At 41.7% G+C, this 16086-nt stretch overlaps 1 protein-coding gene across 2 annotated transcripts in view; it reads left to right on the forward strand.

Moving 5' to 3' along the window:
* traf6 (TNF receptor-associated factor 6) overlaps positions 1-11891 on the forward strand; it is a 45753-nt gene extending 33862 nt beyond the window's left edge. For both annotated transcript variants that reach the window (XM_059975466.1, XM_059975465.1), the window contains 2 exons: positions 1674-1751; positions 8632-11891. In XM_059975466.1, the coding sequence (XP_059831449.1) occupies positions 1674-1751; positions 8632-9576 (1023 nt within the window). In that variant the 3' untranslated portion in view covers positions 9577-11891. The remainder of the gene's footprint in view (positions 1-1673; positions 1752-8631) is intronic.
* The last annotated feature ends 4195 nt before the right edge of the window (positions 11892-16086 follow it).

Below are 16086 nucleotides of genomic sequence, written 5' to 3' on the forward strand. Positions count from 1 at the left end.
TCACTCTCAGATAACCAATGGAGTAAAATTTATTATTTAGTTAATAATTCATCTATCTGCGCACGCCATATTTTAATTCAGTTTAAGATAGTACACGGGGCCCATATGTCCAAAGATAAATTGGCGCATATTTTTCCTAATATATGCCCTATTTGTGATATATGTAATGCAGAAGTGGCTACTCTAACCCATATGTTTTGGTCATGTGTAAGTTTAAATAATTTTTGGAGGGATGTGTTTGGAATATTATCTAAAGTTATAGATATGGATGTTCAACCTAATCCACTTTACAGCAATTTTTGGGATTTTCCAAGAGGAAGCAAGCAAAGTGTCTGCCTCCACCTAACGTGATAGCTTTTTCAATTTTACTGGCTCGGAGAGCTATTTTGCAACACTGGAAAGAATCTAACTCGCCCACTGTTTTCTGTTGGCTCTCCTCCATCATGTCATGTTTAAGCTTGGAGAAAATTAGAAGCCGGACATTTGATACATCTTTTGATTTTGAACAAGTCTGGCGACCCTTTATTCAATATTTTCACATGATTTAATTTATCTTTATTTATTTATGTTTCTTTATTCTCTTTGGAGAATATCCTTGTCCATGAAGGTTCGGAGATGACTGGAAGGATGTATTTTTTTTCCTCTCTTTTTTAAGTTTATCCTCATTTGGACTGCCCAATCTTTCTTTTTTTTTCTTTCTCTCGTTTTTGTTTTAGTTTAATTAGTGGGGTTTTTCTTTCTCTATCAATAAAATTTCCAATCTTTTTTTTTACGATTGCTATGAGGAGTAGTAATTTCTCTCTGACCATTATATATATAACAGCATAATATATTACCTATTTGAATTTGATATTGTATGCTTTTTGTCTTTAATATTGCTGTTTATGTCTTTTATGTTATCTACTTGTTAAACTCCTGTTTCAATTTATATTTGTATATTCTTTATTTGAAAATCAATAAAAAAAAAGATTGAAAATAAAAAAATTTAAAAAAAACTTATTTCTATTTCCACAGATGCTGCCTGATCTGCTGTGTTCTTCCAGTATTTTCTGTCTTTATTTACATTTCCAGCATCTGTACCTTTTCCATTTCATTTAGCAGTAATAATGGAGATGATTTGACCTTTTTACCGTTTATCTTTGCAAGGTATTGCCTGAGATTTATTACTGAGTCAGAGTGACATACAGGTCAGAAACAGAGGCCCACTGCATGCCAGCCATCAATCACCCTTTAACAATAATCCTACATTCATTCCATTTCTAGTAACAGCTAAATTAAAGTATTATTATTATTCCCTTAGTTTGAGTAATGGCCACAGGATATCTTGTAATTTTAAGTGGCTGTTTCTTTGGTTTTACTTCCAGTTTAAAAATTTGTGTTTGCAGGTTTCTCTGTTTTATGATACTGTATCACATTGAATAGGACAGGTCATCTGATCTGCATGTGGTTGAGGGCTGGACAGTACTGAAAATGGTTGTGGGATCTTTCTGTGTATTCCCTCTGGGCTCCACAGGTGATTGAGGGTTATGCAGGGAGGGGGTGGGTCTAAGTGGAGTATCCAAGAAATACAGCAGAGCCAAGCCACAGGAGACAGCACTGGAAAATGATGCATTTTTGTTCTCCAATTTTATGCCCTAATTCTTGGTTTTTAACTTGAATGCTTCTTTCTACAGATGCCTAACCATTATAACCTGGATTGCCCGAAAGCCCCCGTTCCCTGCACTTTCAGTAGTTTTGGTTGCCCAGAAAAGGTGAGTTGGTAGTATTATTTGCCACCGTGGAGCTATATTCAAGGCGTTTTTATGGTGACTGATGTAATCCTGTGAAAATGGAAAGAAAGAATTTATTGCCTTGTGCCTAATGTATCAGAGCAGAACAGAAAGTTGAGCAGAGTTCCTGTTATTTTTAGTGCCAACATTTATTTTAGATGGAATAGTGACTGTTAAAATGGTATAGAGCAAATATTGTGAAGCCATTAACTGATTCATCACTGTAAACTGACAAAACTTTGTTTGATACTAACAGGTTATCAGGTGGGATAAATTCTAGATTATCCTTAATTACCCAGGGCTTTACCCCTGATAACTGTACAATCTAGAGCAATGATTACTCATGCCACAGAACATCATATACCAATATAGATTAATGACCATCTGTGCATGAGCAGAGTAAGGTGTCTCTTAACTACTTTATCTACAAGTAGCAGCATAACATTTACACCTGGTGATTATATATTTATTGAGTAATGAAAACGTATGAAAGAGACTTCCGTGCAAACAAATACTCACAATGTTAATATTGATATCTTCCTCGACCACTTCAGAGTGAGGATTGTTCCTGACAGAGTCCCAGTAGCAAGAGTTAGTGATGCTGTATATACCAGGAACCATTAGTTGAGTTTGGATTTAGCCTATCATTTATATTATCATCAAGCTCTGTTGGCCCAAGTTTGGACAGATGTGACTGGGGAGTAAGGCTGAAATTTGGATAAAAGTGGGAGAGTAGAAAATGAAATGTCATATGATGGAAACCCAAATGGACAGTATGCTTAAAAATACTGCAATAACATTCAGGGTTTTTGTTAGAGATTGGTGTTTCATTGAAAGTGGAAGTCTGAAATTCTCTTCCCAAAATAGAGGACCAATTGAAAGTTTCCCAACTGTTGATTTCAGTCAAAGAAATAGTCTTCCTAGTGAGTCCAGCAAGAGTGCCCAGTGCTTTCCTCTTCTGCCTGAGAAGTGCAGCAAACTCTCCCTTTCCCACTTTGAGGGCATAAGTAAAACCAGCAGGAATAAACCTTCCAGCCATCTCTGCCGTCATCTACTGGTTGATCTAGTACCTCAGTGCCATTTCCCTTGATTACTATAATGCTTAGAAATATGTCAACCTCTGCTTTGAAATGATTAGCAACTTCTGAGTGAAGAAATTTCTCCTCATTTCAGTCTTAAGGCTGACCCATTATTCTCAGATTGTGCCCCCGGTCCTATACTCAACTGGGGAAATATCCTCCTTGCATATGATATGTCAAGCTGTTAAAAAAATGCTGATAATTTTGATAAATTCTATTCTCATTCTTAAGAATCTAATGAGTCTTTGCTGCATTGCCTCTATGGCAATAATCTTTCTTGAGTGAAACGACCAAAACTGTACACAACACCCAAGGTATGGTCTTGCTAAGGCCCTATGCATTTACAACAGGATGTTCTATCTCCTGTAATCAAATCCACTTGTAATAAAGGAGATTACACCATTTTCCTTCCGGACTACTTCAACATCAAAGAGGAAGACATTGTCTTTTTCCAGTATTGTATCTGCCATGTTCTCTCACAACTTGTCCGGGTCCCCCTTTAATGCTTCCTTGCATATACCATACTTGCCCCTCAGGTGGTTCAGTATTGCAAAAAAAAAACTTGGAAGCAGTTAAACTTTGTCTCCTTAGTCAGGTCTTGATTATGAATAGTATGGTTCAATCACCAATCTTTTTGGTTCACCACTACTGACAGGCTGTCAATCTGAGAAGTGCCCTTTTATTCCAATGAAGCACTCTTAATCTGAACTAAAACTTGTTATTTTTTTCTTCTTCTTTCAGATACAGATTGACCTATTTAGCACCAACATTTACTTCAAATACCTAGTGTATTGATTTTCTCTCTCAGGAATAATATGGTTAGGTTGAATTGTTCTTCAGTCTTGGTAATCCATTTGCAAACGTTTTGTCACCATACAAGGAGATATCATCAGTGTGCTGTTCACTTGTGTACTCTGAATATTTGGGTTTAAAATAGTTATTAATTAATTAATTAACTGGCTGTCATTACAGAAACTCAATTGTAACGCAGGGAGAGAGTATTGTCGCTGATTGGTTGCGTGACCAGCTCTGTGCATTGACTGGAATTTTGCCTTCATTGGCTTAGAAATGGGATTGAAGTCTAATGCTTTTTTCTATGGAATTGTTTACAGAAGGCCGTGCTTCTGAGAGTTCTCTTGCATACCATGTGTTTGCTTGCGCCATGGCTTTCACTGATGCCCGGTCGAGTTTGTGCCCATCTCAATCTTCATGGGTGGAAAGTGGGGAGAGTTGGTCATGTTGCTTAACAGCCGGTTGCAGTTCATGGATTCTTGCGGATAATTTTTTCCCAGTTTAGCGACGTAACATTTGCTGCAGTCCCTGCATTGGATTTTGTAGACCATGGCTTTGTTTGTTCTTTGGGTCTGCAGAGTACTCTCCTCAATGTTGTTGTTGATTTATGCCTGACTGAAATTTTATGTTCTTGGAGCAGTTGGGCTATCATTTCTGAGATATTTCGTATGTATGGAAGGACAACCCATTTGGTTGCTTCTTGGTTGGTGCGTTGTTGATCTCGTAGGCATTTTCGGATGACATTACACTTGACAGTAGAAACACAGATGGCACTTTACAAACATCTGTTTACTGTAAGGGATCACATAGAGATCAGATCCTAAACTGTCACAGTAACCATCCAAATACACACAAGAAAAGCTGTATCAAAACTTTGTTCTGAAGAGCAGAGACACATTGCAGCACAGCGGATCTGAAAGATTAAGAAGAGAAACATCTCTTCAAAGTATTTGCATGAAACAGATACCCATGTAACACCAATCAAGGAGTGTCCAAACGGTTTCTGTGCATTCGAAATATCTCAGAAATGGCAGCCTGACTGTTCCAAGAACATAGAATTTTGGTCGCGCATAAAGCAGAATCAGGTTTAATATTACAAGCATATGTTGTGCTACTCTGCGGCAGCAGTACAATGCAAACCAACAGCAACACTGAGGAGAGTACTCTGCAGACCTAAAGAACAAACCAAGTTATTGGACACGACCCACACACAGCAGGCTAGGCAGCATCTATAGGGAGAAGCACTGTTGACGTTTCGGGCCGAGATCCTTTGTCAAGACAAGACCCACACACTAAATGCTGGTGGAACGCAGCAGGCCAGGCAGCATCTATAGGGAGAAGCACTGTTGACATTTCGGGCCGAGACCCTTCGTCAGGACAAGACCCACACACAACATGCTGGTGGAGCACAGCAGGCCAGGCAGCATCTATAGGGAGAAACACTGTTGAGGTTTCGGATGGAGACCCTTAGTCAGGACAAGACCAATGTGGTCTACAAAATCCAATGCGGGGACTGCAGCTAAAGTTACGTCAGCCAAGCTGGGAGAAAACAAGAAGGATCCATGAATAGCAACTGGCTATTAAGTGACATGACCAACTCTCCCTAGTCTCTACCCATGAAGATAAAGAGGGGCACGTTCGACTGGGCATTAATAAATGTCATGGTGCAAGCAAACACGTGGCATGCAAGAGAATTCCTAAAAGCCTGGCTCTCTGTAAACAGTTCTATAAACAGACATGTAGACCTAGATCCCATTTGTAAGCTAATGCAGGCAAAATTCCAGACAATATGCAGAGTTTGCTGTGCAACTAATCAGTGACAAGACTCCCTTTGATTGGACTTATCAATTCATTGATAAGTATATAAAGGCCAAGCATCTGAAGGACACAAGTGAACAGTGCACAGATGATGTCTCCTTGTACAGTGATGAAACGATTGCAAATGGATTGCCAAGAAATGAGAACAACTCACCCAACCATCAAGCACCCAAGCTACACATTTTCTGAGTTAGTTCCAGGAATAATGTTCTTTATAATTATATATAACCATTGAGATTCAGTCCTCATCTTGTAATTGAGTTTGTGACAAACCTCATCTTGATTCTAGATCCCATCCAGCTTTTAACAGCTTGGATCTGGGGGTTCCTTTGAATTTGGGCTCATGTATGTCCAAGATATAATTACAGCCTCCCAAATTCCCACTGTATCATGTTACCAAATTTTCAACTTGCCGAGTTCCTCCAATATTTTGTGATTTCCATTTACGCAGCACTTAGATGACTATAAGTTGGGGATTTGTGATGTTGGACTTAAATCAAAGACATGCAAGCATCCAAATTCAAAGGAACCCAGCAAAAAGCTGAATGAGATCAAGACTCAAGGTGAGGTCACTACCTCAGTCACAGGATTATGACTAATTCTTGATAGTCAAGTCAACTTCATTGTCGTTTAACTATACACAATTATATAGTATATATAACCTATGGTGTATATAGAAATGAGACAATGATTCTCCAACTCAGTGTAAAGCACAGTAGTAGATATATTACAGGAAAGCTTAAAAAGGTAAAGGTAAAATCTACAGATGAATCAGACATAACAAACTAAAGAGCATGGATGTTAAATATTGTACTGGAACAAATTAACCAGTGACACTTCGAATATGATGTGGCAGAGAGTTCAGAAGCCTGATAGCCTGGAGGAAGAAACTGTTTCTCATCCTGACCGTTCTTGTCTTTATGCATTACAGTCTGCTGCCTGATAGTAGAAAGTCAAAGAGGATGCTGGATGGATGGGTGATATCCTTAATACTAAGGGCCCTGCATATCCAGCGCTCCTGATAAATGCTCCTGATGGATGATAGGGAGACCTCTATGATCCTCTCAGTTGTTCTCACAATCCTTTGTAGGGATTCTGGTCCGATGTTCGACTGCTCCCATATCAGATGGAGATGCAACTTGTCAGGATGCTTTCAATGGTGCTCCTATAAAATGCAGTTAAGATGGCAGGGTGGAAGAGACTTACTTGCCTCAATCTTCTTAGGAAGTGGAGATACTGGTGTGACTTCTTGCCTTGTTCAAAGAGGTGATATTAGGGACTGAGTGAGGTCATCCGTGATGTGAACTCCCAGGAACTCAGTGCACTTAAATCTCTCTACAGAGGGGTCATTCATTAGCAGAAGGGGATGGTTTGTCTGCACCTTTCTGAAGTCCACAATGATTTCCTCTGTCTCCTGCACGTTCAGGCCTGGGTTGTTCTCTCACACCAATCCACCTGCAGTTCCACTTCCTCGCTATACTCCATCTCATCATCATCCTTGATGAGACCAACCATGTGGTTTTATCTGCAAATCTCATGACAGGGCTCGATAGATAAGTGTAATTTAAAGAACGTTATTCCTTCAGTGAGAGAAAATTGACGTACTAGAAGTAGGGTTGTACTATATGGGTGAATCTGTATCTCAGCTGTTCTGCACACACAGCCACTCAGATGGTTGAGGAAGTTTGGTATGGGCCCCCAAATCCTAAGAACTTTCTACAGGGGAACAGTTGAGAGCATCCTGACTGGCTGCATCCCTGCCTGGTATGAGAACTGTACTTCCCTCAATCACAGCACTCTGCAAAGAGCAGTGTGGACAGCCCAACGCATCTGTAGTTGTGAACTTCCCATGATTCAGGAAATTTACATAGACAGGTGTGTAAAAAGGGCCCGTAGGATCACTGGGGACCCAAGCCATCACAACCACAATCTACTCCAGCTGCTACCATCCAGGAAGTGGTACTGCAGCATAAAAGCTAGGACCAACAGGCTCTGGGACAGCTTCTTCCTCCGGGCCATTGGACTGATGAACTCGCACTGACTTGAGTGTACTCTATATTACATTGACTGTTCTATTTATTATAAATTACTATGATTTCACATTGCACATTTAGATGGAGATGTAAAGAATTTTACTCCTTGTTATGTGAAGGATGGAAGAAATAAAGTCAATTCAGTTCAAAGAAGAAAGAGGTTTTAGTTCAGCTTAGCGGTCCTTCATTGGAATTAGCAGACGCTTCTTAGGTTGTAGTCAAGTACCTTCACTCTGTCCACCCAAAGGGCAGGATCTCCCAGAGGCTACCCACTTGATAGCATTTTTCCATTCCAATTCTCACATGTCTATCCTTGGCCTACTCTAATGCCATGATGAAGATAAACTCAGGCTGGAGGAGCAAAACCTCATATTCCATCTTAGTGAACTTCAGCCTGATGGCATGGACCTCAATTTCTCTTAACTTCTGGTAATTTCTCCCCCCTTCCTCCTCACTTTTTTCTCATTCCCCATCCTGATTACCCTCTCACCCCTTCTCACCTGCCCATCACCTCCCTCTGATTCCCATTCTCCTTCCATGGTCCACTGACCTTTCCTATTCAACCCATTACCTCTTCCATTTATCACCTCACAGCTTCTTACTTCATATTCCATCCTCGACTGACCTATCTACCCCCCCCCAAAAAAAAACTGGATTCAGCTATCATCTGCCAGCTTGTATTTCTCCCTCCCCCTACCCCCCCAACCCCACCACCTTATTCTGGCTTCTGCCCCCTTCCTTTCCAAACCTGATGAAGGGTCTCAGCCCAAATCATTGACTGTTTATTCCCCTCCATAGATGCTGCCTGACTTACTGAGTTGCTCTAGCATTTTGTGTGTTGTTCAACATTTCCAGCATCTGTCGAATCTCACACACAAAATGCTGGTGGGACACAGCAGGCTAGGCAGCATTTGTAAGGACAAGCACTGTCGACGTTTCGGGCTGAGACCCTTCGTCAGGATGCTGCCTGGCCTGCTGTGTTCCACCAGCATTTTGTGTGTGTTTGAATTTCCAGCATCTGCAGATTTCCTTGTGTTTGATCTGTCGAATCTGTTGTGTTTCTAAATAAAAGTCATTGCTGTTAACGAGTGCAACCCCAAAGAGAGCCAGCTAATGTGACTGCTTCCTGTTGTTGTACAGATGCAGAGGAACGATCTGGCGATGCATTTGCAGGATTACACGCAGGCCCACATGCGGATGATGGCTCAGACGCTGCGCAGCGTAAGCACAGGACTGACTTCTCAGATGTCTTGCATTGACACGCTGAACTCTGAGGTGGACTTCCAGCCAGCAGTGATGCCAGGTGTGCTTCAGGCCTCCCACTCCCACATGCAGCCGTCTCCACAGCAGCCCATGGCATCTTCTGTGTCCTGTGACTGCTCGCCCCAGATTCAAAACCTGAAGGAAACCGTCCAGCAGCTGGAGGGACGCCTGGTGCGACAGGACCACCAGATCCGCGAGTTAGCTGCCAAGATGGAGACGCAGAGTAACCAGATGGTGGAGCTGAAACGCAGTGCCCGCATGCTGGAGGAGCGCCTGGGTGAGCTGGAGGCCCAGCAGTGCAATGGGATTTTCATCTGGAAGGTGGAAAACTTCAGTGCCCACCTGCTGGCACAGGCGGAGGACCAACCCGTGGTGCTCCACAGCCCTGGCTTCTACACAGGCAAGCCGGGATACAAGCTGTGCCTCCGCCTGCATCTGCAGACACCCAGTGCCCAGCGCTGCTCCAATTACATTTCACTCTTTGTGCACACCATGCAAGGTGAGTACGACAGCTACCTGCCCTGGCCCTTCCAGGGCACCATCCGGCTCTCCATCCTCGACCAGTCAGAGGGACCCATCAAGCAGAACCATGAGGAGGTCATGGAAAGCAAGCCTGAGTTGCTGGCATTTCAGCGGCCTGCCCTGCAGCGCAACCCCAAGGGCTTTGGCTACATCACCTTCCTGCACCTCAAAGCCCTCAGTCAACGCACGTACGTGAAGGATGACGTGTTGCTTGTCCGTTGTGAGGTGGTGACCCGGATGGACCAGAACTGGGCAAGGAAAGATGACTTCCAGCCTCGCTCAGCAGAAGGTGGCCTGTAACCACTGGCCAGAGCCATGCTGCCACTTAATAACATTGTTTTAACTGGGACAGAACTGGAATTAGTACAATACAGCCAGCTAGCCTTGTCAACTTACAAAGAAACAGCCATATACTTCCTATAGACACTGATATTGAAAGCAGGCTGGCTCATAACTTGAATTTTGGGAGTCACTGTCTATAATACTTGTATCATCGTGATAGCTATAGATGGGCTGCTCCCTTTGAATTCTACCTACTGTTTATCATTCACTGTATTTTATACATAATTTTATTTTTATAAAAGTTTGTTGATCGTGTATACAGATTAGTAGAAGGATAAGGCCACCCAGTCCCTTGAGTCTGCTTTGCCTTTCAATTAGATCGTAGCCGATCTGAATGTAATCTCAACCCTATATTCTGTAATCTCAGTTCTGTATTTCCAGCTACCTTTGGTAATCTTTCACCTCTTTGCTCTATCAAGAACCCATCTATGTTCATCTTAAATATATTCAAGGACTATTTTTCCACCACTCTCTTGGAAGGGAGTTCTGAAGTTGGGGGTGGGGTTAGGTGATTCACCTTGTTTGTCTTATTTTTAAATAACAATCCCTGGTTCTAGATTCTATCATGAGAGAAAACTTTCCCGCATCCTGACAAACTTTTCAGGAGTTTATATCCTTCGATCAAATTCCCTCTCGCTCTGAAGCAACAGCAAATACAAACCTACTGTCCAATCCTCCCTATTCTGGGCATCAGTCTGATAGACCTTTTCTCTGATGTTTCTAATGTACAAAAGTAAACCAGATAAACAAAATCACCACAAATACTCTGCAGATGCCGGGGTCAAAGCAACACACATAACACGCTGGAGGAACTCTGCAGGTCGGGCGGCATTCGTGGAAATGGTCAACGTTTTGGCCCTGACAAAGGGTCTCAGCCCGAAACATTGACTGTTCGTTTTCAGGGATGCTGCCCGACCTGCTGAGTTCCTCCAGCATGTTGTGAACAAAATCACCAATCCCCTATGTAATTGGGCCATAACCCCTCTACTTTTGTATTCAGAAAACTATTAAAAATCTGTAGTGTTCCAAATGATTTGCATACTAGCCTTTAATGAATCATGTAGAAGGACATCCCGGTCCCTCTGCTGTCTCATCATTTAGTTATTATTTTTCCTGTCAAAATGGATAATTTCACATTTTCTCCATATGTACTCCATTTTTCAGATCTTTTCCTATTCCCTTATCTGTTTCTCTTTGTAGCCTCCTTGGGTAATGGGTGTGTGATTAAGCTGAGTTTGAGTCTAATTTATAAGATTTATATTTGTGTTTTGTATATAAAATGTAAATTTATTTTTAATGAGGGTTAAGATGAGGGATATTAACATAGATGAGAAGTAAATATGCAGGCAGTGTATTCCTTATTGGAATGAACAATCATGATCTAATCTGCCTTCTGCTCTGGCCAGAAGAGACACATCATCCCTGACCAGTTTTTAAAATACATGTCGCAGTTTCAGGTCCTATGTACTGTACCTTAAGGCCCATGTCAAGCTGTTAGGCAATTGTTATGAGGCCGTGTCATTTTCCTGATTTCTTGAGGTTTTTCTTTCCTCCATGCAGTAATTTACCCTTGAAAGTTTCTCTCCTGGTATAGTTCCTATTGCTGTGCTAAGTAACTTCCTCAGTATTTTTTAATTCAGTCCAGTGTGATTATTGATGCAAGGCCAAAATCGATGGCCTTTTCCGAGTTGCTCTTGATGATAGTGGTAGTTCGAGGCAATGTGGTGAATACTGGGTTACGAATAATGGAGGAAGTAATGTATTTTTATGTCTTCAGCCGTTTCCTTCCCCCAGGCTCCCCCAGTTTTCCAGGTTCCAGGATGCCAATTTCAATTGTTGCTGCTTAAATGGAATTGTTATACTAAAGATTTGAAAGTGAAATAATTTTTCCTTTATCTTGGAAGAACTGACATTATTCAAAGAGAAGCATCAAAATTTTCTCACTCTTCTGACCCTTAATTGGATTAATTTGTGACTGACCTCTGACCTCTCATTCATTCATTTTGATTTTTGCCAAAGCTGCCATATGTAATCTGTCAGCCATATTTCAACAGTGACAACCCATTGAGAATACGTAATTGACTATGAAATGCTTTGGAACACCTTTAAGCAACTTTAGATAAAGTTTAACACAAGGAAATCTGCAGATGCTGGAAATTCAAACAACAACACACAAAATGCTGGTGGAACACAGCAGGCCAGGCAGCATCTATAGGGAGAAGCACTGTTGACGTTTTGGGCCGAGACCCTTCGTCAGGACTAACTGAAAGGAGAGATACTAAGAGATTTGAAAGTAGTGGGGGGTGGGGGAAATGCAAAATGATAGGAGAAGACGGTCCAGGGGTGGGATGAAGCTTAGAGCTGGAAAGGTGATTGGCGAAAGTGATACAGAGCTGGAGAAAGGAAAGGATCATGGGATGGAGGCCTCAGGAGAAAGAAAGGAGGGGGGGAGCACCAGAGGGAGATGGAGAACAGACAAACAACTAAATATGTCAGAGATGGGGTAAGAAGGGGAGGAGGGGTATTAACGGAAGTTAGAGAAGTCAATGTTCATGCCATCAGGTTGGAGGCTATCCAGCCGGTATATAAGGTGTTGTTCCTCCAACCTGAGTTTGGATTCATTTTGGTTCAGGTTGGAGAAACAGCACCTGGGTAGCCTCCAACCTGATGGCATGAACATTGACTTCTCTAACTTCTGTTAATGCCCCTCCTCCCCTTCTTACCCCATCCCTGACATATTTAGTAGTTTGCCTGTTCTCCATTTCCCTCTGGTACTCCCCCCCACCCCCCCACCACCTTCTTTCTCCTGAGGCCTCCCATCCCATGATCCTTTCCCTTTTCCAGCTCTGTATCACTTTCGCCAATCACCTTTCCAGCTCTTAGCTTCATCCCACCCCCTCCGGTCTTCTATCATTTCGCATTTCCCCCTCCCACTCCTTCTTTCAAATCTCTTACTATCTTTCCTTTCAGTTTGTCCTGATGAAGGGCCTCGGCCTGAAATGTCGACAATGCTTCTCCCTATAGATGCTGCCTGGCCTGCTGTGTTCCACCAGCGTTTTGTGTATGTTGTTGTTTAGGTAAAGTTTGCTTCCTAATCCCAGTCTTCCTTAGAGTTGAAAAATAATTTGCAAAAGTGGCCCAAGTCAAAAACATATATGATAAAACAAAAGAAGCAGAAAAGGTACAAAACTGCAGCACCAACTTGTGCAAGTTAAAAGGATTCTGCTTGATACTCTGGTCAATCCTAAATTTGTTGGGCAGAAGATACAGTCCAACAGTTGCCCTGACCTCTGGGCTGATGCAGAAACAGATCACCAGTGAACCTATTTCATTACCTGATGACAAAGCTTGGTTGAGGTGGCTGTTGTCCACTGGACAGTGATCTGGGATTCACTCTGCTGTGGAAAGCCTTGAGCTGGATGGCATTTGCCACACATGGAACACCTAGAAGTGAAGGACAGGTATCAGTTTCTCAAATGATTAAGTTTTCAATGATCTCTTTTGGTGAACTGACTCTGCATTTAGATTAAATCCTCAAATGACTTGAGTAGGTTATCTGTTTTTGATTTTTTGATTCCTAGCCAGAAGATGAAGCCTTGGAGAGTTAAAATTATTGCAAACTACAACAAAACAGTACATTGAATCTTGTGTTTTTATGTGCATCCTCTGTTAGACTATTCTTGTTTGAAGATCCTTGGTAAAACCCTTCACTAGAGATTCACATAATCTGAGCCAACCTTGCTGCCCTATTGAGGAAGTGCATCACTACTTAATGTGACGAAAAGGTCCATCCTATGGCATTATTGGAGGAAGAAGATAAATTTTGACAGTGTTATAGTTAACTGATCCCTGAACCTACACCATAGATGAATAGTCAGATATTTCTGCCCATTGTAATCTGAGTACATATTATGTTGTTTGCCTAACAAACAAAACAATGGCTGTGAATTGCTTTGGGACACCACAAAGGGTCCTACATAACTGCAGGCTTGTCACAATTTTAGCATATTGCAAATCAATGACTCCCTTGCCTAACTCTGATATCAGCATTCCTTGAATTGCAAGCTGAAAGTCTTTTTTCAGATATCCCTAGGTAATCATCCTGATATCCTTGCAGAGTTTTGGATGTAATGGAATATATAACTTCCTTTAATTGCTGACAAACAATGAATGTAAGCTAACCAATTGTAATATTGTGGTCATGTGCCGTGTCGTATGACGTGAGCAATCATTATTCTTGGCAAATTTTACTACAGAAGTGGTTTGCCGTTACTTTCTGGGCAGTGTTTTTGCAAGTTGGGTGACCCCAGCCATTATCATATTCTTCAGAGATTGTCTGCCTGGTGTCAGTTTTCGCATTACCAGGACTTGTGATACACACCGGCTGCTCATATGACTGTCAGCCGCCTGCTCCCATGACTTCATGTAACCATGACGGGGGTGGGGGGGGGGTGCTAAGCAGCTTCTATACCTTGCTTAAGGGTGACCTGCAGGGTAGTGGAGTGAAGGAGCACCTCACACCTCCTTTGGAGATGTATAGCCACCCAAATTGTGATATAGCATAGTCATTTGTGGTGGCTCTGCACAATCAAAGAAGGTACAACAATTCACAATTTCTACAATAATATTACATGGTAATACAGCTTTAACACCATAACAGTTGTTTATACCTTGTACAAGTGTTTTGATTACTTATCAGTATCCCCTTCACAGTTTAATAATTCTTGATACAGAACAATATATTTTGTGATAATTTAAACAGAACCTGAATTCTTTAATTATTAAAATGTCTTATCAATTGTAACAGTTTGTTTTTGATTTTAATGTTAACAACCATTATATTTATAACTGCTTATAGCATCTGCAGGTGTTACTTTAACAAGGTTTCCCATTTGTTGCTCAAGTCTTTTGTCATATTTTCCAAGGCTGACATTTTTAAATATTAGTGCAATTCTCAGCTCTGTCCACTGGGTGGTGCAAGTTTCCTTTTTGAAAAAGCCACATTTTTACTCCTATCCAAAATGTAGGATTTTAAATATTTTTAAAAATTTATAGTATAAGCTTTACAACAACATGGTTGAAAAGTTCATTGTTTGGTATCTTTGTTTCGAGCTCCTTCAAATAATATTACAATGAAGGTCTCTGCTTCTCCTAACAGTCACGGCACAGAGGTATATAAACTGTGGCAGGAGGATTTCAGAAAGAGTACAGAATCAGTTAGTGATAGATGTGAAAGCATTATTGGAAAGTGCGAGGAGAAGGAGCTGGAGACATAAATGATTGGCTGGATTTAAAAGGGACACTTTCACATCGGGAGTGGTGGATATATGGAAACTGTCAAAGGAAATTTTAGTTGGGTATAATTATTATGTTTAAATGATATTTGGACACCTGCATGGATAGGAAAGATTTAGAGAGATATGGGCCAAATGCAGGCAAGTGGGACCAGCTGAGGTAGTCGATATTGAGTTGCACTGAAGGGCTTGTTCCCATGTTGTATGACTCTGACTCTAATATTAATGAGAAGAATGAGGAACAGGGGCAAAGGCTTTCAGGAAGCTTTTGAGGGTCATGTGCTCTTCAAAGTCTCTTTCATCTTTGCCAGCTTTCACTTGCTAACCCACCTCCATTTGAAATGAAAGTTGCAAAAGATCTACTTTCATATTTTGTATCAACGACAATAGTTTATCTTGACAACTTCCATCAGGAGCCAAAATGATGTTTATTTAAAGCAGTCAAAGTGGCATTCCTGAGCTCTGTGGATCTCTGGACAGCTAAATGAAGAAGTGATCAACAGTGCCTATAATTGACTAAATTCCAAATGAGAGAAAATCTGCAGATGCTGGAAATTCAAAGCAACACACAAAATGCTGGAAGAGCTCAGCAGGCCAGGCAGCATCTATGGAAAAGAGTACAGTTGACGTTTCTGGTCGAGACCCTTCAATAGGTCTGGAGTAAAAAGAAGATGAGAGGTCAAAAAGAAGCTGAGGGCAGGGGAGGATGAAGTACAAGGTAGTAGGTGATAGGTAAAACTGGGAGAGGGGGAGAGGTGAAGTAAAGAACTGGAAGTCGATTGGTGAAAGAGTTAATATGATGGGAGAGAACAGAAGGCCATGGAGGAAGGGAAGGAGCACCAGAGAGAGTGATTCGCAGGTAAGGAGATAAGGTAAGTAAGGGAAATGGTGAAGGGATGGGGGGGGGGAATTACTGGAAGTGCAAGAAATCAATGTTTAAAGCATCAGGCTGGAGGCTACCTGGATGGGATATAAGGTGGTGTTCTTCTGACCTGAGCATGGCCTCATCGTGGCAGTAGAGGAGGCCGTGGACTGACTTGTTGGAGTGGGAATGGGAAGTAATATTGAAATGGGCAGCTACTGGGAGATCCGGGTTTTCACTTCTGGTGGGCAGAGCGTAAGTGCTTGCCGAAGCGGTCTCCCACTCTGTCAGGTCTCACCGATATACAGGAGG

Source organism: Hypanus sabinus, chromosome 7 (assembly GCF_030144855.1).
Source record: "Hypanus sabinus isolate sHypSab1 chromosome 7, sHypSab1.hap1, whole genome shotgun sequence".
NCBI classification, from domain to species: Eukaryota; Metazoa; Chordata; class Chondrichthyes; order Myliobatiformes; family Dasyatidae; genus Hypanus; species Hypanus sabinus.